This window comes from Dicentrarchus labrax, unplaced genomic scaffold, assembly GCF_905237075.1.
Source record: "Dicentrarchus labrax unplaced genomic scaffold, dlabrax2021, whole genome shotgun sequence".
Lineage (NCBI taxonomy): Eukaryota > Metazoa > Chordata > Actinopteri > Moronidae > Dicentrarchus > Dicentrarchus labrax.
The window spans coordinates 4,112,461-4,140,088 of NW_026136714.1; the positions used below are offsets into that span (position 1 = coordinate 4,112,461).

Genomic DNA, 27,628 nt, shown 5'->3' on the forward strand with positions numbered 1-27,628 from the left:
GAAAGTGACGAACGTGACTGTCAACACGCGTGTGCTTCCCATCTGTAGCAATTTGAACCTCGAACAGAATATAAAAATTCAGCGTCATCTTTCCCTACAGCTATTTGTCAGCGAAGAGTTATTTTACAGCAAGTAGATCCGCATTTGTGCGAAACTGGCTGCTGCTCAGTGCTTCTCTAATTACAGTGCAGAAACAACTGAGTGGCAACAGTGAAGGCAGGTAGCAGGCTAACAGCAAGAGTGATGTGTGCAGGTAAAAAGATTTTATCCATTCTGCTTCTGTTCTGTCAAATCCTGGCATAAAAAAAAAAAAAACTAAACTAGTTGACAAGAAAATCACCTAAAATTCAGTAGATTTAATGTCATAAATATTCATTTTACTTTGTTTTGATTTGTCCAGTGGAGGAGACCCTCCAGTTTTGTAACTAGATGTAAATTTTGCAATATCTATCGAGATGTTACACCTTGGCTGGCAGGCGAACAGTTACATAGGACTGTCAGTAACGTCACGCCTTCACACTGCTAACAGGGCCCTACCAGGCAAAACCACCCAAGCAAGAAAATCATCTCCACGGCAACCAGCCTACAGGTATAGGAAGCGTGCTCAGCGTGACTTGTGGCTGATATTGTCCAGAACAAGAAAAAAAAATAAAAATCAACTGCACCAGCATTAAAAAAAAAAAGAAAACACCCACACCAACAGCAAGGGGCTAAACTCAGCAGTCGAATACCTAACATGTCCATAACTACGCTACAGACGTTTGTATCCTTCGAGAGGAATGTCTGATGCCTAGAAAACAACCAGTTGCATAGCAACAAGTAAGACTGCAGAAAATGAGAGTGAATCACACAGCGATAGATACAAAGCACAACACTGAAAGACACAAAAAAATGGATGAACAACATTCCCTCAAGGCAAGAGAGGACATTCTTTTCATTCACACAAGAGGCCTGCACACTTCCTTTCCTCGCAGCTCAACATGTGATTCACACATGCACACCACTAAAGGGTCTGCATGCTGTCCAGTGCTGCTCACAGCTCCATGGAAATTTCCACTTTTACAAGTCTCTGTGTCTGTATGATAGGGCAGGAACAATACAGTGCAGCATACTGCAGACTGACTGGAAAACAGAGTTATACATAGCTAAAGAGATAAAATAGAAAAACCTATAAAAGAGATGTACTATAGATATATTGTAGTGCTGTATGTTTCTGGAAAATCTAGGTCATAAGATTAATTCCAGATAGCATCTAAGACATATTCTAAAAGGCACGATTAGTTGGCTGATGAAAGGGAGATCAGGGTTCCAGTATGTCTATTGTTGCAGTGATTAGGTCCACGCCAGCACTTTTAAGACACCTAATGAATATCAGAGGGGTCATTAAGTTCTGTCATCTCTTTGATGAGGCCGCTCTGAGTAGAGATCATATTTCCTGTGAAGAGTGGTCATTTGCCCACAGTGTCTCCACATCTTCCTACTGTCTCTCCAGCACATGCTGTGATACGGTCTGGCACCTGCGGCCCAAAAAAATGATTAACTGCAGGAAACAGACAACATATGAATGAAGAGATATTTTTAGAAAGAACTTGGATTAAAGAAAGGAAGCAAAGCCAAAGAGATTTAGTGATTTTATCCACCAGATTGGTGCATTCATGTACAGTGGTAGTTTGTGAATTAATAGCTCAAATGACTAAAAACACCATCTCTTATTAAAAAGAACCACAGCTTTGCTTTAAGGTTTGCAGCTAAAAACAAGTCTGGTTTATTTAACAAAAGCTATCAGGGCTCACAGCTCTTTCTAATAAATTATTCAGTAATCCAGCAGTCACACTGATTATCACATTAAAATAATTATTCTAATATGGCACTTGGATACAGTGAGTGACTCTATGACAGAGACAACATCTGACTTCAACCCAGTTCTCTCATCTTGGCCGCTCTTCATATTTCGGCCTATCCCAGAATTCACATGTGTACCGACACTGCATGAAGCAGCCAATGGCAGGCCAGGGAGGAAATGGTCTTGGAAGGCTGTCAGGCAGGGAGCAGTGAATGACCATATATGGTAAAATCTGCAGTCAGCAGGACTGAGCGGCAGAAGCGGCAAAGGCAGAGGCAACTGAGCAGTATAGAGGTCTTGGAACACAGACTGACCAAAGTATGGGGAAAGACCATGGATATTATGCACACCCAGTGTATTTCTGTGTGTGGAGACAGAGCGTTGCTTAGTTAGCAGCCAAACTGGTGTATGTGAGACAGAACAGAAATAATGTGTCACTGTGCACACACCCAGGGATTTCTACAGCAAAAGGTTGAGCACTGGATGAATGGTGCATTCAGGGATTGAATCCAAATCAAACACATACACACCACATCTGATCATCCTTTCTGTGCAGAGGCAGCGTTTGAAGCACTAACGTGCAACATGCCTTCGACATTAAGCAATGCACTATGTGGTGTTACGGCTGTAGTTTAGGTCAATCTTAAAAGACACAGACAAAAGAGGAAACCAAAGATGCTAGGGATTGACAAAGTGACTAACACAGTCTGCATGGAAAATAAAGATACTAGACAGTGTGGATTTTTTTTTAACAATGGCATGTTTGGATAAATCAAATAAGGGATTTCTAGTTAAGGCATATAAATCACAACTGTAATGATTTACTGAGCCTTCCCTCCTCTTATGCTGAGCAGACAGAGAGGAATTATCAGGAATGTTTCACTGAACGCTTGCTAGCTGCTGCATTCACTCCCACAGCTTCCTTCATATGGAAATCAGGGAATAAATTAGCAGGCATCCTGCTAAGAAAGAGAAAGGGGGAGATTGAAAGCATGAGGCAAGGGAATGACGTGTTGAGCTGGACATCTGATGCCCTCTCTATAAAAATCCCTGTGTTCTGACAGGAGGAAGCAACAATACTCATGGCTGTGCTGAGTCACGGCGGCCGGCCGCACTAACCTCACCCTACAGTGTCACACAAAGAGACTGGCTCCATTGGTTGACTACTCAAAATGAGGCTCAGACCTCAGGTCAGGTCACAGATCCACAACATCAACCTCTGAACTCCAAGAGATGATTTTCTATTCATTTCCAGATGCATCACATTATGTCAAAGAGTACATTTTTTAGAATGTAAGCAGAGGGAGTACAATGCTTTTTTGAGAGCTCATAATTTCAATAATTTATTCTCCTATCGTTATAACAAAGAGGGTGCACAGTTGCATATGGCTTAATTGTGAAGGGGGAAGGAGCATCATCACACTTCTGGCTCCCCCCAGTCGAAGTGTGGTTATGACAAAGGGCTGCGTTGGGAGTAAGCGTAGGACAAAGACCCTGAGCAGCTGGCTGCCCACAGAGACTGGGAGCAACACAGCAAAGGCAGATGGGTTAGCCGGACAGATGCACCCTCACATTAGGGACGGGAGGGGACGGGAGGGTGGGGGTGTTTAGGGGATGTGCGGCCTTGAAACAAAAATGAAACGAGACCCAGGTGATTGAAACTGTCCAAGTGTCCTTGAATCAGGCACAGATATGTATCCACACAGCAGAGCGGCGTCTGACAAACGCTCATAAAGTAAAGCAGACACTTTGTACAGACGGCCCAATAACAAACAGGAAAGCATACTGATTCAATTAGTTTAACCATTTGCAAAATGATCTATGATCCTTTTAAATTCAGTTCATTGGAAATTATCTCAGGTGCTGAGACCAACTGTGTATTACTGATCCACTGCAGTGCAGCCTAGTAATACCATTTGCAAGAACAGACTCGCCCCACTTTTGAGACCTGCATTGCCAGCTGAGGCTATACTGAGATTTCCAGATGGACCTGCTTTGTTAGAAAAAGAAAAAAAAAAAATCATTGGAGAATACCATGGTGATAAAAACGAAAAATAGATATTATAAAGAAAAAAAAAAACAAACAGATTAAAAGGGAATGCCTATTAATTTAGGATCTGAAATTAATGTTGTTCTTATGTCCAGTTAACTGAAGACAGTCAGTTAATTCATATGTTGAGCTGTAAGACTGGTTTGGTGGCAATACATACTGGTCCCACTGTCCAAAGTATAACATACATACACAACATAAATAATGCTTTAAAAATATGGTATTCCCCTTCAAGCTCCAGTGTCTCAATGCATGCCCTGTTGCAATGAGGAAAACACCAATATCTGAAGGATTAGCCTGTGTCACGCCTGCCAGCTTGTATGTGGGAAGATCTAAAAAAAAAATCAAGAGAGCTTTTTTTTTTTTTTAAATCTCTCACTTGAGGAAATTGCCTGAGGTTTTCTCTGCACAGAAAGATCTCAGTCTCTTACAAATTTGAGTTCAGTAGTGAAAGTAGACTTTGTTCAGTAGACACACCATTACTGTACTGGGACACGGCACGCAGAGCGCAGCTCATTCAAACAGGGACACAGAGAGGAGGGCAGGACGAGTGTGAAACCGGTCGAGCTTGCAGCCCACCTCCAGTACAAGCTCTGTATTGAATGAGGTGCTGAGAGGTGTAAGCTGTGTGATGACAGGCCTAAGGATCCGGTCCCCTATGCCAGAGCCTTCTCAGATGACATGGCAGTGTACTTGTGTACACTAATTACAGGCCCAGGTTGGATCTGTCAACAGTATTGCAGTACTTATGTCACTCACAGTGTCAGGACCTGCCACTTGGCCATTGCTTGGAGATGCCAAAGAGAAACACCAGCAGCCAGCAATTTACCACCATCAACTGTAATGGCACCCAAGGGCTCTCTTAGGGACATGCCAGAGGCCTCTGTTGGATACAGTACAATCTCTATTTTGCCTTAATTAGCCCAATTATGACAGCAGGGTTAAAACAAAAGGGAGGGATGTATTCACCCAGCTAGCTTGTTTATAGCTAAACACTCTTCAAATGCTGTCTCGCCCAACCCAGAAGTAATTCTAGTTGGAGTGGAGTGATTCCTTATATGGAGGCAAGGATCAGGAGACTGTTCACTCCAGGGCTTTAGAGTAGTTTCTGTTGTACACATGAGGGTTTGTGAAACAGCCCGTTGGTAAACATTAATCCCAATGTACACCGACGTGAAGAGTCAGCAGTCCAGCCTGTAAGAGGTAAAGTCTTCTATGCAAATAGTTATTTACTCAACACAAAAAGTGGGAAATAGGCGTTTAGTCTCAAAAAATAAAAAGTGGAACCAAGATTTTTAGTTCAACTCTCTCTATTTTTTCAAGTGTTTTATGTCGGTCCATATTTGATCCCACAGAGAGGATGGCTTTTCCTTCCCTTTTATGTCGTCACCGACATGAAGACAATATCAAGATTTCTCCCCAGCCCCATCTAAAAATATCCAGACGTAATTTGATCCACTTAAATCATCTGTAACAAAAGCATCACATGCATAACCGCACTCAAAGAAGACACACAACGCCTTTAAAGGTTAGCATTACACCATTTCAATGCATCCTTTGAAAATCCCTCAGAATAAGGACAAAATATATTACCTTCAAACCGGTTTCTATGAAAACATTTAAAGATCGGCCTTGGGTAAACATAACCAAGATCATTAAGATGGACACCGCTGATCAATCAAGGCCTGGTAGCTGATATGCAGACTGTCTGTAAAATGTAATCTCAAACAAATACTTATTAATTAAACATGTTCAGCCCACAATCCTTAACTTTGAATAGAACAGACACCATACGGAGAAGAGCCAGTAGTGGGGTTAAATGTGCCGTTTTCCCTGTTACTTATCATTGAAAGCAGAAAGGGCATAAACAAAACAATCTGCTTTCTCTGATGTTGCAGAGCTGCAGCTGTTAAAAATATGTGCACCAAAGTAAACAAAGTAGTAAGTAATAAAAACTACCCAAAACTGACCAGAGCATTGTTGTTAGACACTCGGCGTCTACTACTGCTGTAGCATAAAGAAGCAGTAAATGCAAACACGCTTACACACCCAGTTCACCTTCATATAGCTGCCATAAAGGCCAGCTCTGACTTTGGTGCACCGTCCAAATGAACAATAACAGTGCATATCTACTGTGGCATAAATTACACCATAAACATACCTTATGAAGAGGGAGAACGAGGAAAGCTCCACCGCCACTGGCCTCAATAATTATGGCAACAAACTTGGGGTTGACTGCACAGAAGGCGCTGTCCCATGTGACCCTTGACACCCGGATATCATCGTAGCATTGGTCATTCTTCACCGCCTGGCCAAAGACGTGACGGAATTTGCTCTGCCGTACAACTCGTCTCATATCTGTGCAAAGAGGAGAGAGGAAGATTTAACATAACAGCAAATGATTTTAAAGACATACGGTGTTGAGATGAAAGTGAAACCACAGTAACAGTAGAGTAAGATAGGTGAACCAACACATATATAGACTACTTGAGCCTTTTATTTCTCCACGACACAACCCCTTTGGCAGATGTGTGTTTTCTGACAAACCATTACTACTCTCTACTCCAAGGGTCTCCCTGGATTTTCAAGGGCATCGAGTTGCTGAGGATCACGAAGATGAGTCCTTCCAACGCATGTGGTAGCTTGCAAATATGAATTTAACATCCCATTGTGGAAGGAGGGTGATGATGCTACAGTGGAGCATGATGGCCTTGTTTCATTCTTTAAGGAGAGCTCTGCGATTCCAACATGGATCTTTCTACATTTAGTTTCACTACCTTTAATGCCTCTGTTGGGTAAGAAAAGGGGATGAGGATATTTAAAGCCAGAAACAAGCCAGTTCCTCTAACAACGCTCACTGTATCAAACAAACATGTGTTCTTACATCTGGAGAACAGGATTTGTAGACCATGGCATCTTTACATTATTATAATGCTGTTTTGTCACACATTGTTACCTTTATCAAACAAATGCCGGTTCTGCGATATGGAGAATATTTCGATTAATTATGCAACCCTAGTACAAATTTACTCATTACTACACTTCAAAAATAGCTAAAACTTTGTAATAATAAAAAAGGGGTTTAAAATTTTCCGATTACGAATAAACAACAAACACGTTTGATGTTATTTCATAGGAATTCAAACTCTTTTCCCTGCCTAGTTGTTTCTCTTCATCCTCAGTTGTGCCAAACATTAAACGTCTGAAAAACCAACACGCTTTATATGTGGCACACTTAGAAAGAGCCACTTCCAAAGGAAAATAGGACATACCCAATCCAAACAAAAACAGACTTTGTAGCGGGTTCAGCTAAAATCTTCACCAAGACAAGAATCTGCTGGCACACAAGAAAGCTTTGGAAAACAAGCCCATTCAAAAGCTACAAGTCCAAGTGCTGTGCTTACAACAACACACCACTTCCAAAGATAATGGAAAGCTGGCCAGTTTTAGATAAACGACCAGAGCTAAAAGGTCCAAACGAACCTACAACCCAAAGAAAGACAAAAAGCGCTTTAGTGTTTTTTTTTTTTTAAGCTCCTCAAATCTTTTTTTAATTTTTTGACACAGCACATGGTAACAGTTTCCCAGCCTGAATCACCAACATGATAAAATCACAGCACAGGATGTGGGATATGTTTTAGAGGTGGTTTTCCATTGTGTGTGTGTGTGTGTGTGTGTGTGTGTGTGTGTGTGTGTGTGTGTGTGTGTGTGTGTGTGTGTGTGTGTGTGTGTGTGTGTGTATATAAAAGAGAGAGAGTGAGCAAGCTAGAAACGCTTGTACGGCATGTTTCCGACAGGACAAGGATCACAACACAAGCAGGAAGTTCTTCCTGTAGGGATGTGGCCTAACAGCCCGACGCGTCTGTAAAAACGCGTCAGTCATTACAGCGGTTTATTTTTAATGTCTCCAAACACAGAGTGGGCTAAAAGACAGATTTGTTCAAATTAGATAAACAGTAGATATAACAGTTAATGACTGAGTGTTAATCTTCCTTAAACTGAGGATTTTCCAGTTTTCACAAGTTACATAAGATTCTCTAAATCCTCCTCTAAATTTATCTGGATCAGAAGTGCATTTGTCTAGGAAAGTGAATTTGATTACTCCGGGAAAGGCTGACTCAGACCAAGACCAACTTACTGACATCCAATTATAAACAGCCTCCAGAAATCCTGGTAGATACATCATAGTTTTAAAAAGAAAAATCATTTTTAATGTAAGAAATGGATACTCAAAGATGTTTAAAAAGGCAATTATTCTCCATTTACACAGCATGTCATAAGCAGCCATGAAACAGCCCTTTTGTCACTGCTGAGAAAACCTTATATAATCACTTACAATTACCTTTCAAGTATGTCAAAAATGGGGAAAGAAGAGTTGTTCTTCCCGACAGTGATGTGACGGTAGTCTGTGGAAACACTCAACAAGGACAGCTTTTGTCATGAGGAGCGAGGCCTGTTTACCCTACCTTTGGAGCTATAGATTTGTCACATAATCTGGTCAGAATAGAGGCTACATGTGAACACACACCTAAATCAGCTACCTGTCTAGTGGGAGTCTTGGCTACAGCTTTATTGTGCAAGCACAAGCTGCTGCTGCTGTTGCTTTCTGTTATTGGAAGTCTGACTGACTGTCACTTTAATTTAAACAGGTAACATAATGAATATTTATATGTACATGATCATTTTTAAGGCTTATGTAACTATCCTTTTGACATACAGAGGGCAGCTTGGGTGCACCAGTGCTGATTGTCAGGCATGTATCTGAAGAAAGTACCAGCCTTCCTAAATAAAGGAACTGTGTGTACCACGTACATTAGCCAAGTTAGTCATGATGGTGCGTCTGCCCTCAGGTAGTCATTCCCCTCTATACATTGTCCTCTACACAATACACTGATGCTAGTGTGTGCTTGTGTATAAACAGATGCAGTGGACCTCAGTTATCTGATCAATCTCCTGATTCTGCTGGCACACTATAACCCTACCACAGTTAATCACACAGAACAGATTGGGACCTCAGTTAGGATGCCACATAGCCTTGTTAGACATCACCCAGAAGAATATAAGTTTGGCTTCTTGTGACTTCCAGCGTGCTGTACAACTTGGTTATTACTAGGGATTATCAGATCTGATACTCCGCATTTTTCCGATTATTGGTATTATTTTTATCCAATTTAAAATGTGCCAATTTGGCTCTGATGCTTATCCACTGCACTGATCTGAGAAATAATTTCCTTTAAGACAAAGTTGAAATGTTTTCTTTTGCAGCATTTAATTGAACATAATTATGCTTAAAGTACTCCGATCTTAAGTAAATCTAGCAATACCACTTCTTCAAGTAAAAGACCTGTATTCAAAATCAAAGTATTGACATTAAAATATACTGAAGCTGAATTTGGCATATATATCTTAATTGAATTATAGTTGAGTGTTTGATTGCTAATTGTTGTCCACTGCAAGTGGTCAATTAGAGCTAGTCCCTACTGGTTGTCTAATGGAGCCATATGCTCTCTTGGCTGGAGTGAGTGCTCTCTCCTAAGCAGGGAAAAAAAAGGGGGAGCAATGACTGACTCATCAGGCCATTGCCAGTTCATCAGTAATATAGTGGACGGAAGAAAGAAAGGTAATCTGTTATGATCATTTCTCCTCTCAGGTATGTTGTAGCTACACTGAATGTGGGTCAAGATGTGGAAATGTGCATCCAACAAAGCTCCTTGAACTGTAATTTATAGTTACATAAGTCTATGAGATGGACCAAGGATGTGGCAGCTGGCCAGTATACATAATGAATATGGTGACTGGCTAGTCGGTGTGCTCGCCTGCCCATCATCAATGCTGACCTCTGGGTATCCAAGAGCGGGGTTGAGTACCTTACAATTCCTCTCCCTGCCAGTCTGCATCACTGTAAATGTCTAATGACTGCTCTATTAGGCATCCTGCTCTACATGCTGGGTATTCTGCTTCGTCTTGTCTGCAACAGGTGAGGGCGACAGTAAATTAAACCTCCAGCAATAAGAGAGAAAGTTGTGTTCAAGTTAAAAAAATATAAGGGAAAAGAAAAGTAGAGCAAAAAAAAAAAAATCCCTTTATGCCACTGGCAATTGCATGGGTGTTTGGTTGGCTGCAATCTGTCTCCAAGACATGTTTAGTAACACAGAAATGCTGCTTAGCAACATCAGGGAAATACCAACCCGGGAAAGAAACACAATACAATAGTAAAAATGCAAACTAATGTCTTAAAAGGTTACGTATAATGTCAAAATGCAAACAACTGCTAAAATTACTCCCTGCCTTGCAAAAAACAGACAAAATTTAATTAGCTCAGGTTTCTCTACAAGATTTTAGCCTGGAAAACATTGACAATGGACTGTGCTGAGCAGCTGGAAGCCAGACCAATCAGCAAACTATGGGAAGAGGTTTGGATGACGATTAGAACAAGCAGAGCTGTATTTGGAGATTTCACTGGGCACTCGTGCTATGCTTCTCAACTACTGAAGCTTGAGAGGAATTACTTAGGCGTTGTAGATATAAAATGAAGCATGACTGCCTGGCTTATTAGCCTAGACTATTTAGGTGAAACTTGTCTTTTTCCCCCAAACAACCACCATGTCTTTCCACGGTGGCAAAAGGGCAACCGTTCAGTTTCATAATGATGTTTCAACACTGATCCAACCATCTTCAGGCTCATTTCTATTGATGACACACCCACGTAAATGCTATTAAGCCTTTCCCATTTTTAATACAGAACAAGCAGAGAAACTCTCATGCTGCTCTTGGCTCTCTTAATTTGCAGCTGAATAGTACATTATAGGATGTGTTGATTTATCACCACAATAGTGTGACTACCCTAGACAAAACAATCACTGCATTCTTGGGGTTAGTCTGGGCCTGCACAAAGCTCCTCAGTCACACTATCCTTTAGCTCTACAAACAGCAGGAAATGTTTAATTCCACGTGTTACTGTTGTAACAACCAACCACTCTGAAGACAACAAATCAGGGCTATGATATCCAAATATGACCTATAATATAGTCATAGGGGGAAAAAAAGATGTCAGAGTCCTAAATGCAACATTTACCTACACAACAAGCTGTTAGCATAGGTAAAATGTCAGCAAGTCCAGTACTTTGTTATCATGTTGAATTAACTGCTGGTAGTCAAGGCTGGAGAAATCAGGGAAGCACACGTTGTGACTAATAAGTTAAGACACAATTAGGAAGCAAACGTGTGGGTCAGCTTCTTCATAAGTCTCCATTTTAGAGGTTAAAAAATGCCAGAGTACACCCTAGGTGTAGACGTAGCAAAAGTTATGAAAATGAAAACACATTAGTGTGCAGTGTTTCCCCACACATAGTCTTTACTTGGGCGAGCAGCCCAAGTATATTTGTTCACCCATTTTAGACTCACACGACTGATCGGCTGTTGTTAAAACATAATCGCCTGTGAGGCACTGAGCCTAGGGCCAGTATTTGACGACTTTGACGAAAGCAGGCTGGACAGGGAGACAGTAACCTAAAGAGGCGGGGCAGGGCAAGCTGTGATGTGTGCAGTAAGAGACAAAGACAGAGGTGTAAGTGTGTGTGTATGTGCGTAGAAGGAAAAAGGAAAAAGCAAGTGAGACAGTAAACAGTAAGTAGAGTAGACAGTAAAAAAAAAAAACAAAGGTGGAGAATCAAGTACAATTAAAATGGTGAAAAGAGAAACAACCAACTAGAAATAGGGAAATATGTTCTTTCAAATGCTGCCAAATAAAATGTACAAATGTTTGTTTTCTGCCAAATAAATGCTGTGGATCCTACCCCTAGTCTAACTCTGAGAATGGAAATATGATGACGAGTAGAAGCGCACACAGCTCCAAAACTATAAACAGTGTATCAGGTGTCGTAATAAGGGACAAAACAAACAGGATCCCGGCACTCAGATAAATACATTTTGTTTATCGAGGGCAAGAAGATATTTATCCATGAGTGTCGGGATCCAGTTTGTTTTAACCATGATGATACTAATTAACCTACATTATGGGACAGGCCTCTCCTCCCATAATACATGTAAGCCTATACCTCATTTTCATTCCTACCTGGAGCCCATAAACAAATCATTTTTTGCCTTCTTCCAGAGAATCCCTTTTATCTTTTGTAATACCATGATGTAATACCATCACTATAAAAAACAAACAGTGATTTTAGGTCACATTGCCCACCCCTACTGCACTGTCACACTCCATGCCACCCACTACCACCAGTAAATTCTCAGCCTGTGGGAAACACCGACTGTGTATAAAGCCTTGTTGTGTGGTAGTGGTGTATCCTGACAATCCTTTTCACTGTGGTTAGATTTCCACTGATACATGTGGAAAAACATAAGGGTTCATTTTTCCAGGGCAATAATTTAATTTAACAAAAGCGGGGAATTCCACCTATGTTGATCATTACATTTATGTCAGGAGCAATGCACCTGCACTTATACAAATTACTGTGGTGTAAGGACTCGTGGACTCAAATCAGACTCAAGCTGAAATGCTGATAACCTCAGGTTGAACACAAACCTGGAATCTTGGAATCTGGAAACACTGAGGACACCTCCAGACCTTGGAGCTACACATGACAGGACTTGTGTTGAGCCTCCCAGGCTGAACTACCTCTAAAAGTTTAAAAAAAACAAATGTCACCTCCTTCACTGAAAAAGGCAGCTCCTAACCCCGCCATGGGCAAATGCCAAACCAAAAACTCTCTTATCCAGCAGGACTGTTACGTAAGAACATCATCCCTCATCTGCACCTGATGAGATGAGCCTCAAACGTGTAAGCCTACAAAAGAGACCAGGGACAGTGCAAGATGAAGGTGAATGCTTGTGTGGCCTGCTTATGGTGGTTGGGCTCTAATTTCTTAATGTAGATGAAGTAGCTGGCAGTAGTAATGCCGTACCGATATGTTCTCAAAACTTGTGATGTATGATGGACCCACTGACAAGCTGTCCTCACACCAACACTGTCTTTGATTTTAGTGAACCAAAGTGGCAGCTGGACCAAGCTGAGGGTGTCCGACAGCGCCTTGTGTTCAGTGATGGATCACCTCAAATCAAAGCAATGAAATCTGAATCTACGCGATTCTATATACCCATTGGATATATCAATTTAAAACCTGGACCATCACACTATCCTAAACATACTTGGGCAGTTAAAGGCTGCTCAGGAACCAGAAGGGCAGGGTTATTCTGCTTAAGTTTAGCGAAGGCCTTATCCAAACGGCCAACTTCCTGTTAGACTTATGTGGTTACCACGGAAAGAGCAGCAACTAATACTGAACACAAAGGAAATATCTGAAGAACAAGCAACTAAAACAACAATTTTCCTCATCCAGTGCAGCACACAGTCCGAATTAATACATATAAATTAAAATTGAATGATAAAAGTCACATTTGTATCTGTTAAAATGCCCCCCCAAAGAAAAGGGATTAAAAAAACAGAAAGACCTCCAAATAACTGCAGGGGGGGCTATATTAAAAGGAGTGAACACTGAATCCTGTAAATCAATTATTTAATATTCAGCCCCATCCCCTTTCCAAATCATTAACGTCATAATGATCACGGCTGACATTTGCATGTAACACTGTCAGCAGGGGCTGTGCCGAGGCAGTAAAAGGTTGGCACCAGTCTGAGAGCCTCAAACATACGCCAGAGAGAGAGCGAAAGAGAGAGAGATAGACACACCTTGGGGGGATGCCATGCTACTGTGACACTCTCCTGAGATCTGCAGCTCACTGATCCAGCCCTAATTCAAGCACACAAAAAAAAAGAGACCTTCAGTATCTGTTGGGCAAATCAGATGAAAGGAGAGCTATGTACCTTATTGCCTCCTGAGCCAGCAGAGTTGACCCTAATGTGCAGAGACAGAAGGAGGACCCCACAGCCCGAGGAAATGACCAACAGGAAACGGGACCAGTGTGACACAGTTTTTAAGCATCCTTCTTCGCATCCCTTGATACTATTTAAAATCTGACAATACTGTTAAGGAAATGTTGGTTTTATGGAAAATTGGGTGGTAATTCTACCTACAGACCACCAGTCACACATTGTGTGGTTGTGCGTCTCTTTGCAAATATCACTATCACTCACTGTAATATCAATAGACACTTCTGAAAGATGTAAAGTAAGAATTTGGGGCCTCTCATGCTTGCCGTTGAGCTCTACCTCACATTCACAGTACAGACGGCTGCCTCCTGTTAAACCAAGGGGAAATTGTTTTGCTCCGACATAAGACTGCAAAACAGCTACAGAGGAAACAAGTAAAAAAAAAAAAAAAAAAAAAAAAAAAAAAGCTTAATGAGTTTGGTCTCCGTGCCAGAATGTCATTCCTATAACATTCCTTATTGCTGATTCTGTCCCACCCCAGATTAATATCAGTAACTACCAGCAACTATCAACTGCAGGTGACCAAATATCTGAATATCTCCTCTTACTGCTGTGCTACCGATTCATCAGAGGTCCCTCACCCCATCCACCCCTTTTTGGCAGGCGACTGTAGATTTTGGAGCGTGTGCATCAAAGACGTAAGATTGTGGCACGTCCTCGGCGACAGGAGACGCTTAATGCTGCCTATCCCTGCCACAGTCAGTTATGTTCACACATCCCAATTAAAACATGGAGCCACCCCCATTCTGTCAACAGCTATTTGTACTCCAACTGGTTTCTCATTGACAGGACAAGAGAGAATAATATTATTGCATATTATTACCCCACCCTGAAAATAAAGACACGGCGGTAGGAAGGAAATGGTTGTGTACAGAGATGTCAGAAGACACAACTTCAGTTCCAGGAGAAACGTCTGGACAAGGATGAGATTTACTAAACTGCTTACCTACAGCACTTGGACAATAAGATCACTGCTACAGCAGATAACCAGCCTACCCAGGATTAAAACTCACTGCCTATTACGGCTCTTTGAAACCCCAAGACAATGGCTTACTCCAAACAAGCAGATACTCCAGTGTGCTCGGTGAATGAGATGTGACATAACATGAAAATCCCAGCCACAAATCAGGATGAGCTGATGTGAGAGAGGGAGGGGCGGCAGAATTAGAGCAGAATTATGACAAAGCCTTAACAGTCTCCACAACACAGTTCTTACAGAAATATACTGTATATGTACTATATTGTGTTTATTACTATTCCATAAGCTTTTACTATCAAACTTCACAACTATACTATGTTTCTGAAATGGTTCTTCCTGAGCTTGTTACTCTGAAGGGGCACTGACTGTAATGTTGACAGAAAACAGACCTGTTTCTCAACAGGTTGAGCTTGACTAGGCAGCAAAAACCCACTAGTCCTTCCACAGCCTTAAGGTGCAGCCAGAGACAACGACACGTCCAGCCATAAATTGAAGTAAACAAAGAAAAAAATAAAGGACTTTGAGGCTGTAAAAAGCAAGACTGGTGTTTTACCTTAGTAACAGACTAAAACTTAGACTAATTGTTCCATCAACTGACTATTTGAGCCCTAGAAATACAAACTGCAGTGGCTGCTGCGTGTGCAATATCACCTAAAAACAACAATTTACATCTTGTGACTGTAAATCAGAAGCGTATTCCTTTGTTTGTCTGTTGTATCATTGGTCAAGTTTATCACAACCCAACATTTGTCTCATCTTGAGCCATTCGTCTTGATTGTGTGTAGTCTAAAGCTGAGGTCACTCAATCAGAACATAAAACAAGGCTCCACCATGTTTCTCAACAGGTCTTATCTGCTACGTGTTTAGTTTTGCAAATCCTTTGTTTGTTGGTGCATTTCATCATTGTTGTTATTGCCGACTTCCCTGCAATGTGGCTGCTAACGTCATCTAACTCATCCCCTGACTAAGTTATATATTTCATGTATATTTCCTATTATTAATAATATCAGAGTACAGAACAACAGACAAACTGTACAGTTAACCCCAATAGTTGACGCAATAACTGCAGGACGTTTGTGTAAAACGGGAGATTTGGATGAATTTGAGCAGATTATTTCCTGTGAATATTGCATCAGAGATTAGTTTTTATTTAATATGCTTCTTTTTTTTTTTTTTTTGCAAATTCAGTGCCAACCCAATACAGCTAAAGACAGTCAACAGACAGTTTACGCAGGTTTATTTCAAGTAAGAGGATTATTTACTGTTGACTGTTGTTGAATCCAGAACGGAAAATGTTCGAATTTGGAGCCAAGACTGCAGTGTTAATTCATTTTATCTCCCCTTACTATCTTGCTGTCACATTAGAGTTCGTAACTAATTATGGATGTACGGGCGCGCTACGTGCATGAACGTGACGGCGTAGCAAGCCGACACACACAAAATATTATAGGAAAGGACTTATTTTGAAAAGTACTTCAATCGCATACTTAATTTTAATTAAAAAATGTGTAGTGCTTTGATGGTAAAATGTTTTATTTTTAATATATATTTCCCAGATTCCTCCACGTACCACAAGGGGGAGGTTGCATACCAACAGTGGGCTACTTCTTTAACAACACGTGGCTCACCTGCTGTCGTGACGCACGCTAAGCAGGGGGTGCAACCCGTTGTGTGCAGTGTGAGACAGAGGTACAGTGTGTGTGTGTGTGTGTGTGTTTTTGTGGGGAAAAGAAGTAAAAGCAAGGTATGGAGTTTAAAGTACTTTATGAGCAAACAGTAAAACAAGATGTAGAATTAAAATGGCGAGAAAGAAAAACCTTAATGCAGTAAGTTTCATATTGTAACCGTAGAGCTTTAACAGCCACTAATGGTCACAGACTTTTCTTTCCCACACTTTGCTACCCATGCAACCCCTCGGCGCGACTACACACACACCAGTGATGTCGCCTCACTGCTCCCCATACACTGGCTGCCTTTTGCCTTTTGTCACCAAGACCGCATGAGACGCCACCTAAATCCCCTTCCTGTAACCAAGGCCACGGACCACCATTGTAATCAGATTCCAGCTACATTCCAGTGCCTTTTTTCTTGCAACAATGAGATAAGGTGCTGTTTTTTCACCTCTCTCCAACCCTCCGAGTGACCATACAGTCTTTGTGCTGCTCAATTTAAACACCACTGGAACACGATCCATTGGTGCACCAGTGTTTTCAAGGAATGCAATTGTATTCTTTTATACTTTGTAGAGGAAATGAGATTTGCAGACACAAGAGCAATGTGCCTCAAACGTCCCCACTCGGTGCTGGGTAACACGTGGACAGAACCAATTACCGGCTCCACTCCAATTTCGTGAACTAGGTAAAGGTTACGCACGTGTATCAATGACATGTGACATGTCAGACATTCACTGATGAAAAGATCTCAAAAGCAGAATTGAGGATTTTGCCAACTTCCTCATTCTGAAACAGACTCCCTAGATTCAGACGTAGGAAACATAAATGTGTCAGAAAATGTCTGCATGTTTAGTGTGATGCTGACCATGCTTTAAAACTGTACTCTGGCACAAAAAGCTCCTTCCAGACTCTCTATCAATGTCTGTGCTGTGAGACTTAAGATGAACTCCTAAACTTCTTATCCTGCTTAAAAGTCAAGATTTAAAAAAAAAAAAAAAAAAAAAAAAAAGAGAGAGACCGCTTTAAAATCCTAAAAGATTACTCACAACCGGAAAAAGCTCTAGTTTTTATGAGTGTTTGTGTGTGGGGTTACTTTTGTATCACAAACAGCAGCTTATATCTCTCCTATAAAAAAAGAAAAACACAACAGACACCACAATAAGAGGACAAATGCAAAAACCCTGCCTATTGTTACATTTTTTTTTCCAAGTGAACTCCTAAATATTACAGCCTGCGAGTACAAAGCATGTCCCTTCCTCTTCCTGATCAGCTACTTCCCCCTCCCCCAATGAGCAATGCACAAAACCACTGCTCCATTTCAACAGATGTTGTCAGCTGTGGTGGGAAAGACCAATGGAAGAAATAGTATTAGTCTGTGTGCATCTGCTGGAATTGCTAAGCTACAGAAAGCATAAGAAAACAGGAGAGAGGGCCATCTGAACAGAGCTAAAGCAAACTTATTCTTAAAAAACCAAAACATACAATAGGAAAAAATCCATATAGTTTAATCTCTATGTAAAACAGACATCTCACAAGCTGAGATAAACTTTAGATCTCTATATATTCAACATACTTAATTGTGGCTTATTAAACAAAGAACCACTGTCGATGGGCCGTTTGTGTCTGTTTTCCCACTGTGTAAGCAATTAGGGGCACAGATTTAGGCACGTGGTCCTCTTCATCATCAGCCTGGTCCAAACAAACAAACACTAATATGCTAATTGATGCTATTGGGATGCTTCTTTCTCATCTTGTCTAGTTTGCAAGACATCAAACTCATCAAAAATCTGGTGACTTTTCAAGTTGTGGCATGTCATTCTGAAGGTTTCTGGCAGAAAGTGTGGGCTGAGATAACATCTCGCACAGACAGGACTGGACACAAACTGAGGTATGTCAGACATGTTCAAAGAATGCAATCTTTGAGTCCAACGCAAATGCAGAGGCCAAACTGTTGACCAAATATGTAGCTTCTATTCAGAGGACGCTGATTATTCCAGTAGACTGATAACTAATTCACAGAAAAGATGTAAAAAAAAGTTACTTTCTATCTAATGTACACCTTCACATGCCTTAGTCCACAAAACAAAGCCCGACTGACTAACTGACTTGAGTTGGCCAAGCAGGGAACATCTGGACTTTCAACGCTGATGAAATAAATGTAATGGATACGTTGGCAACTCATTATAAATCTTAATGATCTTCCTGAAGCAGATTCAAAATGTTAGCAAAAAAAAAAATGCACTGGAGAGTTCACCACAGCCCACACAAGCACGCCTTGCTGCAGTTGATAGGAACCAACACTCCCTCACATCTCATGCTTAGTTTCCCTCTGCTTCCTGACCCACTTCCTCTCTCTTTCGCTCTCTCTCTCCCTCAGCCATAGGAAGGCAGGCTACGCACTTCTAAAGACCTTGCACTGCAGCGCAAACCAGCAGAGGTTGATGCGTCTGGAATGGTTAACAAGCCCAAACACAGCTGTAGCAGCGCTGACTGTTGACCCTGAGGTCGCTCCGTCAGCCTTCACCTGCTCTGCATCCCACAGGCGTGTCTCGACAAGGGGGGGGGACTCCAGCTTCAAAAAGCGGATTACACACGCGGAAGCTGGGTAACCTCGTTCAAGACAGGGGCCAAATATGCAAATCACGCTGCCCTTTTGGCACACTAACCATGGTCATTACAAATCAAACTGCACTATTGTCATAAGAGAGCAAATGAGGGGGGGGGTCACACAAAGGACTACTTGGGTCAACACCCAGCCACTAGGGCTCGACCGGAGAGGCTATTTACGACTGCCAAGTGAGGAGGGGAGCGGCGCACAACCTTCAGTTTTGGATCGATTTTCAATACACTGCTTTCCCAGAATGGCATTTGAGAATCACATTACTCGCTCGAAAGCTCCGAGGCAGGAGCCGAGTCAAATTTTTAAGGGTGGAGCGTATTCATGATACTTGTGATCAGGAAGGAAGCAATTAGTCAATTAATTTATTAGCCGAGGAGCTGAAAATAAACTAATTTATTGTTTCTGTCCTTTAATGAACCAAAACTAGCAAATACTCTGCTTCCAGATGGTCAAATGTGAGGATTTGCTCCTTTTCCTCTGTTTTGTATCGTTGTTAAATCGGATATGTGTAGGATTTGGACAATTAGTCAAACAGATTAATCAATAATGAAAATAATCTTTAGTTGCTACTTATAAAGAAAAAAGTACCCTGTCAAAGCATTCATTAATGTGCAAACTAGGGCTGCACAGTGTGGTAAAAACATCATGTTTTGAAAGACTGTGCCTGCAATATGATTCACAATTAATAGGAATTATAATTTTTGCGTCATAAATTTGATTTTCACTTGATTAAAATTACGGATCATGTGACATTTGTTGACGTCTGTATCAAACAACCATGTTTTTTTAAATCTGAAGAACACAATTTGTTGGCCAGGGAATCTCTGCAGCACCACACTACCTTGTTATAATGCTGTTTTGTCACAATTTCCTTTTACTTTTTTCAAATAACTGCAGCTTCTGTAATTTAGATATTGCACTTGGACATATTGCTTTTTCAATAATATTAATTATGCAGCCCTAGTGCAAACCCAATTTAATAATGTGGTGAAGTTGTGAGAAATTACATTTAGGTTAATCAGACTAAAAGACAATAAAGTGCCATTGAATACAAACAAGTCTAATAATGCAATCTTAATTTGACTTGAACATAATTAAACCAAACCCTTGTTTTTTGCTGTAAAATGGGTGTAATTAAAAACAGCTGTCACAATACTGATGGACTCAGCAGTACACTCAAGTGCAGCAACACAATATCTCAATATCTGCCCCCATTGATTAACTACTAGAGAAGATTGACCTTTCTTCCCCCCATCTGCAGCTGGCCTTATCAACAAGTCCCAGGACCCCCAGTGACTCTTTAACCCACCGCCCACCCTTAATATATGCATTAATGCACTTCCCTTGGTTTTTAATCTTGCACAAAGCAATATCATCATGTCACACTGCTAACTTCCTGAACAACAATACATCTATTTATATTGTACATATTGTCTCTCTCTTTATATCTTTATTTTATTGTTCTCTGTGTGTATTTTAATGCATCTATTCACCAAGTTAAAATCCTTGCGTGTGAAAACAAACCTGATTCTGACTCTGCACAAAACCCTAAATATTTTGAATGCCATCATTTCTCCACGTGTTGTGTCTAAACAAGCAGGAGCTGGTGGAGGGACACAGTGATTGCACCGGGTAACATTTGTAAGGTGCATTAAAAAGCATGAAAGGCAGTTAGTGGGTCACAATCTGAACCTGGCATCTGGATGAAAGCGGTGGTGGTAAGGGGGGAGAATTATGTCTGTAAATGAAAGAGTTAACTCTTGGATATTTTTTTTTTTTTTTTTTTTATGTTTGGAGCCTATTGTTCAGTTTGAAGAGTCTATATTAACAATCAAGGATGCCAAGGGCCAGGGCGCGGTTGTGCTGCACCTCGGTGTGTGTGTGTGTGTGTGTGTGTGTGTGTGTGTGTGGATCTATCGTTTGGGAGATAAGTTTTCCTGCCGCACTATGGTTAGCTACCCCACCCCGCTCAATAACACCACATTTTAATGTCGTGAATCACCCACAGCAGCACCACAGGGCACAAAAACACCGCTTAAAATCTGCAATTCGTGCACTTTACGCTTTAAAACTTTTCGGCATTGTCGGTTAACCGCTAACTAAAACCTATGCTAAGCTACAAAAAAAAAAAAAAAAAAAACAAGACTATCCCGATTCATTTTAGCTAGCGCAGGCACTTTCCTGTCTGGATGGCTGTTAGGTGGGAAAACGGAAGACCCGCTTTAATAAACCCAAAAATAAATAAAAAAGGGTGGGACAAAAGGGAAGAAACAACCACACATGTTGTTAACAATCCACACAATACATACAACCTACCTTCTGAAGGAGATAAATGAAAGTATTCCCGAAAGCCTGAAGGATATAACACAGCCCAACGCGTATCCCACTTGAGTCCTCCCGCTGCCGGAGCCGCTGCTGTGCTGACACCGCTCGCTCTGTCTGCTCTTTCCCCCACTCTGCCGCTAAGTCCCGCCCCCTTTCGTTTGGCTTGGCGAGCCCCGTGTGGCTGAGCGGTGTTTGACGGACAGCTCCAACGAGCCAATCAGAGCGGGGTTTTTTTTTTGTTGCACGACGTTGAATTCACGCCTTCTTTCTTTCAGGTTCCCCATTTATAGAAAATCACCATCAATTGTGTGTTCATGGTGGTTTTTATGGGATTTTAATCTCTTTGTGATATTATCTTTTTAGATGAATATATTTATCAGTATCTCCCTGTTATATAATGATTATAGTCACACCATTTTAGAGGGGGGTGGATCTAGAGGGGTGTCAAAGACTGTCAGATTTAACACATTCATTTGAATTCATTTTAAAAATAATGTGTTAAAAGAATGGAAATTTACGGATCTGGTATGGCCACATTTTAGACTTAATGATAGCCTTAAGTTCAATGATAAAAAGACATGTATTTGGAAGAAATGTCAAAAGATTTGGAAATAAAACAATTTCTAATTTATATTCAGTGTTTAACTAATGTGCCACAATAATGTAATGTTTTTTTTTATTCAAATATCATAATTTGGCAGCTTTTCTAAGCAAATATGTGATTGTTTGCAATTAAATCAGCATATATTTGCTGTATTTCTGACACTCCTTAAAATCTCCATGCCACCCTCTTGCCACCACATCCTCAGTTCTCTAGATCTGCCCCTGGAAAGGCATCATTTTGCATACACAAATTATACAATTTATACATAAATTAATAGGAAAAAGGAAAACATGTTCTTTTCAGAAGGGGGGGAGTGCACCATACCCATCATTTAACAGCATTTAGGAGCAACTGAATGAGCCAAGAGGGCCTATAATATATATATAAAAAAAAGGGTGAGGCATAATAATGAATGGTAGAATAGGTAGTGTGTGTGTTTATGTGTGTAAGTGAAATTGTGAGTGAGTGGGGGTACATTTATGGATACTAAATATAAACACAAATCTACATGGCTGAATGATTCTGTCTGAGCAAGAAATAATTGCACGATATTAAAAATATATTTCAAGAACACAATGTACTACAAGTGTACTACAGCACCACAAGATGGCGATATTTCACAAATCCAGAGTGATGCAGACACTGACAGAAGAAAACAGCTGTATTCCATCATCCAATCTATTTTTTTTTCTTCACCCTCCTTCAGCCTTGTAGATGAGGGCTGATGCAAGTGTTTGTGGTGAACCTGGCAGCCCAGATTCACATGGTTCATTGACCAGGAAAGCAGACTTCAGAGGTCAATTATCGTTTCAATAACAAAGGACTCACTGATTATTTACCTGCCATCCTGTTATTCCCAGTGTGTTCTCCACTATCCACGGTTTCTACTCATATATATATATATATATATATATGTGTGTGTATGTATATATATATATAATGCAGTAAGCTAGATTTGACCCTTACCTTTTCTCATTGATGGCTTCCTCTCGATTGCCTTGTCTGGGGATTTCTGAGCTGAGTCGAAAGCCGCCTTCATCTGTGCCACCTTCAAAGACTGGCCCTGCTCATCAGACTTGACTTCAGCTGGCTTTGGCCGGTCCTGGTGCTGCAGTTTTTCATGCAGTTGAATGGTCTCCTTTATGAGTTCTGAGACAGGCCTAGATTTGGGAGTGCTCTGGGATTTATCTCTCTCTGAGACGCTGTCATCACTCTCTTTAACAGGTTTTTTACCAGGCTGGTCTGGCATCATATTTTCTGAGTGAAGTGTATGAAGATCCTGCTTCATGCCTGCTGTGACCTGGTGGCTTTCCTCTGATTTAACTGTGTCGTCTACAACCAAAACTGAGTCAGCCTCCGCAGCTGTTGCAGCAGTGTCTTTCACCTTCTTCCTCCTCACAGATTGATCATCTGAGCATGAAGAGCCAGATGACTGTGGATCAGCTTTGCTCTCGCTGTCACTCTTTCTCTGTAGAGGTGCTCTTACTGTACTGGCGGCTGTCTTCTCTGCAGTAAGTATATGGCATGAGTCTGCAATTTGCCCATCACTCTTTGTGGGTGGAGACAGTGAAAAAGGTGCAGATTCCTCAGTAATCACACCACTCACTTCACATGACGTTCTTTCATGTGAAACAGCTGATTGTGAGTTTTCTGAGGTCAGGTTTTCAGAGGGGCTTGTATTGGGCTTTATCTCCTTAACTGAAGCATCTGTTGAGTTGATGTTCTTTGTACTCTGACAATCAACTTTGGAACAATGCGAGTTTGTGCATGAGCTCTCACACGTGGTATTTGCAATCACTCCAGGCTGAAGTACATCTGAGGTGTCTGTAGTGTCTGTCTGTTTCATGTCCCGGCCTGTAACGTGATGATCTTTGGCTGCAAGGTTTTCTTTATGTGGTTTCTCTTTCAACCCCTTCAGGTCACATATTGGCATAGGTGTATTTTTATCAGTGAACAGCTCTGCTGCCACACTGTCAGGGATCCTCTTTGCAGCAACATCCATGGTGTGTTTTACCTCTTTTATTTCTGAAACAGCTGGGGTTGTTTCCTTTCTATTTCTCTTCAGTAGCTTCTCCAGAATAGAACTGGGTTCAGCAGGTAAGGCCGGATTTGATGCTGAATTCGAGTTTTGATTTGTGGTTGCTTCAGTTGTGTCTGTTTGTAGATAAGGCCTCACTGACTCCCTTTGATCGTCAGTGTCAGTAACCTTTGGTTTTGTTGAAGAGTAGTCACTCAAAACTGGCTTTGCCTCACATGATTGCGTTTCCCCTTTTGCATTATTCTCTGTTCTCCCTTTTGGAGGTCTGCAGTGAATGGTATCACTCACGTCTGATAGAGACTCTTTCTGCAGATTGTTTTTCAAAGGATGTTGGGGTTGGGCTGTAGGCGGTCCCTTCCTTCCACTCAAGCAGCCCACTGTTCCCGTAAAGAGTTTAATTTCTTCATCTGCAACCTCAGCCATAAAGGTGTCATTCTGATCTTGTTGTACGGACGGTAACAACTCACTTCCTGCATGAGCCCCACATCTGCTCATCTTCACCACCGCAGAGTCCTCCTCAATGTTTCCGAGTGAGTTTGCATCCTCTGAGGTAACGGCATGGCCATATGTTTCATATGAAACTCCAGTCGAGAAGTTTTCATCTTGGATCTCCTCATCCCGACACTCCATGTTGACCTTTGGCAATCTGTGAAGCTCCTCCTCAGTCTTCTTCTCCTCTCTCTTGATTTGATTGAACAGCTTGTACGCTCTGGCTCTTTCCTCAATCCACGAACTACTCCTTTGGTTCTCGTCCGTCTCCTGTGGAACCAGATGAGCAGTCCTGCCTCCTTCTCCTCCTTCTCCTCCTCCTCCTCCTCCTCCTCCTCCTCCCTTCTTTCCTGCAGCCCCTCCCTGTCTCACCTCCCTTGCAGCGAAAGGACTCTCCCACAAATTTATGTGCTTCTCGCTAGAAGGTGTTGTTGGCTCCTTGCCAGGGCTCCCGTCCAGATCCTGAGCGTCTGGCTCCCCTGAATTTTCCCTGGTGTTACCAGCCTCCTCCTCGCAGGAGCTTCCTCCCTCTATGACATCACCTGCATGACTGCCTGCATCTCCAGAGTCGGGGGAGTCAGGGCTTGGCCTCGTCCCCTCTAATCCTTCATCGAGGGCCTGTTCTCCCCCTTCCAGTTTATCCTGGTTCTGTCCCATACTGGTCTGTGGAGAAAGACATGGTGTTAACCTCGCAAAATCATACCACATGTTAGGAATGCCATCCCAGAAGTTTTTTGTTTTGCCTGCTGACCATGACTGATCTGTGCTCCACCACAATCTATATTATTCTGAGCACCTCCGCTCATATTTCTCATTTGAATACTGCACTGAAAACAGAAAAGCAACAGAAGAGGAGCCGACACCTGGGGTTAACATCACTGTCTAGATATTAGAAATGGCTTTAGACTTGGGAAGAGACCATGTAGCATGTAGCAAACAACTCATAGTCACACAGGAGCTATTTTCATGGAAGTATCTTATGACTTTAACTGCTATAGTCTCCCCTCTGTTGGGGTTATTCATGCACTTGCGATGACCACAGTTGCTCAATTTTAAGTCAAATTACAGTCACAAGATTTTGCATCAATCTCACTTGTGAATTTGAGTCCTTCAGCCCTATCACTGCAGCATTATTTCACTCTTACACTGGATATAATGTTGTATTTTTACTGCACAATTAATCTAAATATTATCAGAATCACAAATATGGTGAAATATGCAAATTGCAGAAGCTGCAGTTTTTTTTTGATAAAGGTATAACGTGTGACAAAACAGGTATATTATATTATTACATTATAATGAATTATAGTTTTGAAACTACAAATTGTGAACCATATCACAATATTTTTCAAAATAATTACAATATGATGTTTTTGCCATACCGTGCGGCCCTAATGCAAATTCAATGGATGTTTTAAACTTAAGCCTCATCCTCATAGTAACAGTGCTGATAAGAAAAATCTGTGATGAATGTTTTGGGATAATCAGCCTCACAGCAGAACAGTAGGAACGACAGGGACACTGAGCCTGACAAACTGATTAGTCCGTCTCTGTTGGTGTCTTATGACACTCGGTCAGCAAATATCTTTTCCCACTCTTTGCATTTTGAGAGTCAGCTTCTCCTGCATCTTCTTGTCAGATTATTTTTTGTTGATTTAGTTTCATGTGACCCAATTAATTGATTAGGCGCCAGTGAGTCCAGTATTTTTGTGTCGCCACGTGTTGTATATATGAGGAAGACGTGATGTTAGCATTTAAAAAAACTCAACTCAACTTAATGCAAGTATTCTGTGCTGGAGTGGAATAAAAGCACTGTGTGAATCTAACTTTGGATATGTTTTGTATTTAAAAGGTTCTTCTGAGGAACATTATCCTGTGTTGTTGACTGCTGTTATTGCTCTGTTACAGAAGATGTCGATGGTTTTCGTGCGGATGATGATTAATGGTTAAAAAAGTATGGGAGTATTCATAGTAGCAGGAGGAGGAGGAGGTGCAACGATAGCAGCTGTTGTCAACAAGAAATCAAAACATGAGGCAAGACCCAGATTATCGTGTTGCAGAGGCAAACTTTTCCATGAGATTGTCTAATTGTTTAATGAGTTTTCATCCACTAAACTGCAGCAGTAAGCAGAGAAAATGGCGAGGCACAATGAACAATGATCTGGACCATGAGTCTGTTTCCTGTCTGTGGCCTCATGCCCCGTCTGTGTGACAACATATGACTGCTGTTGTCTTATCATCCGACAGACTCACTGGCCAGACACATGGCTAAGGGAGTTAATGTTATCCCCCTACAATGGTGGCATAGCTGTGTGAGAAGATACAAAAGTTTTTCATGGTGTTACGGTTAGAGAAGTGTCTTTTCCCCTCCTTCAGATCAGATGGGGCTTCAGTGGAATTTGCATTCATTGATTATCCTCCACCTACTCTGTCAGTCAGCGTGGGGAACCCCTTCCCCTCGGGCAGTCTATCCCTGTTAACAACTGCTCTATTATCCTGTCTCATCCTCCCTGAATGCTCAAAGCTGATCACTTGATCACCATGTGCTCTGCTGCTCAACATATTCAGACATACAGGAATCCAAAACCACTAACCCAGGGACCTCTCACAAGTCTCAGCATCTGGGAAAATAGACAATGTATCGTTTTTTTTAACCACCTCTGCGCTCTGTTTAGTACAACACAACAAGCTGGGCACAGGCCTGGCTCATGACGACTCCCTGCTCTTACAATGAGATGCATATAATATTGATCTGTTATCATATGTTGAGGCTGACACTTACCAGATAGACGTTGCTGCCGTGTTGTTTCGCTCTCTCTCGGGACCGACAGAGTGCTCTTTGTTGGTTGTTTGGTGATGTTCAGTCCTCCCTCAAATGCACAAGCAATGGGAGCCTTATATTACATCCATGTGATGTCACAGCACATTTGACTAACACAATCAGGAGAACTTGTAGCGTTACTTTTTGCTGTTTTGAGAAAACCTCCGAAAAGTTGTGTTTAATATCTTCATACTGTATCTTTGTTTGTGTGTGTGGTTAATGGAGAATGTGTTAGGATGAAGCTGAGGCACTACAGGAGGAAATGTTTAACTAACTGAT

General features: G+C 41.4%; 1 protein-coding gene across 3 annotated transcripts in view; it reads right to left on the reverse strand.

Moving 5' to 3' along the window:
• Positions 1 to 23,112, reverse strand: part of coro1ca (coronin, actin binding protein, 1Ca) — a 37,766-nt gene extending 14,654 nt beyond the window's left edge. The window contains exons 1-3 of one of the 3 annotated variants that reach the window (XM_051421708.1): positions 21,389 to 21,512; positions 13,600 to 13,660; positions 6,055 to 6,251 (exon numbers count right to left, since the gene is read on the reverse strand). In XM_051421708.1, coding sequence (XP_051277668.1) covers positions 6,055 to 6,251; positions 13,600 to 13,615 — 213 coding nt within the window. In that variant the 5' untranslated portion in view covers positions 13,616 to 13,660; positions 21,389 to 21,512. Of the gene's footprint in view, positions 1 to 6,054; positions 6,252 to 13,599; positions 13,661 to 21,388; positions 21,534 to 22,967 lie in introns of those variants that run through there. The other 2 variants (XM_051421707.1, XM_051421709.1) reach the window with 2 other exon arrangements.
• Between the last annotated feature and the right edge of the window lie 4,516 nt (positions 23,113 to 27,628).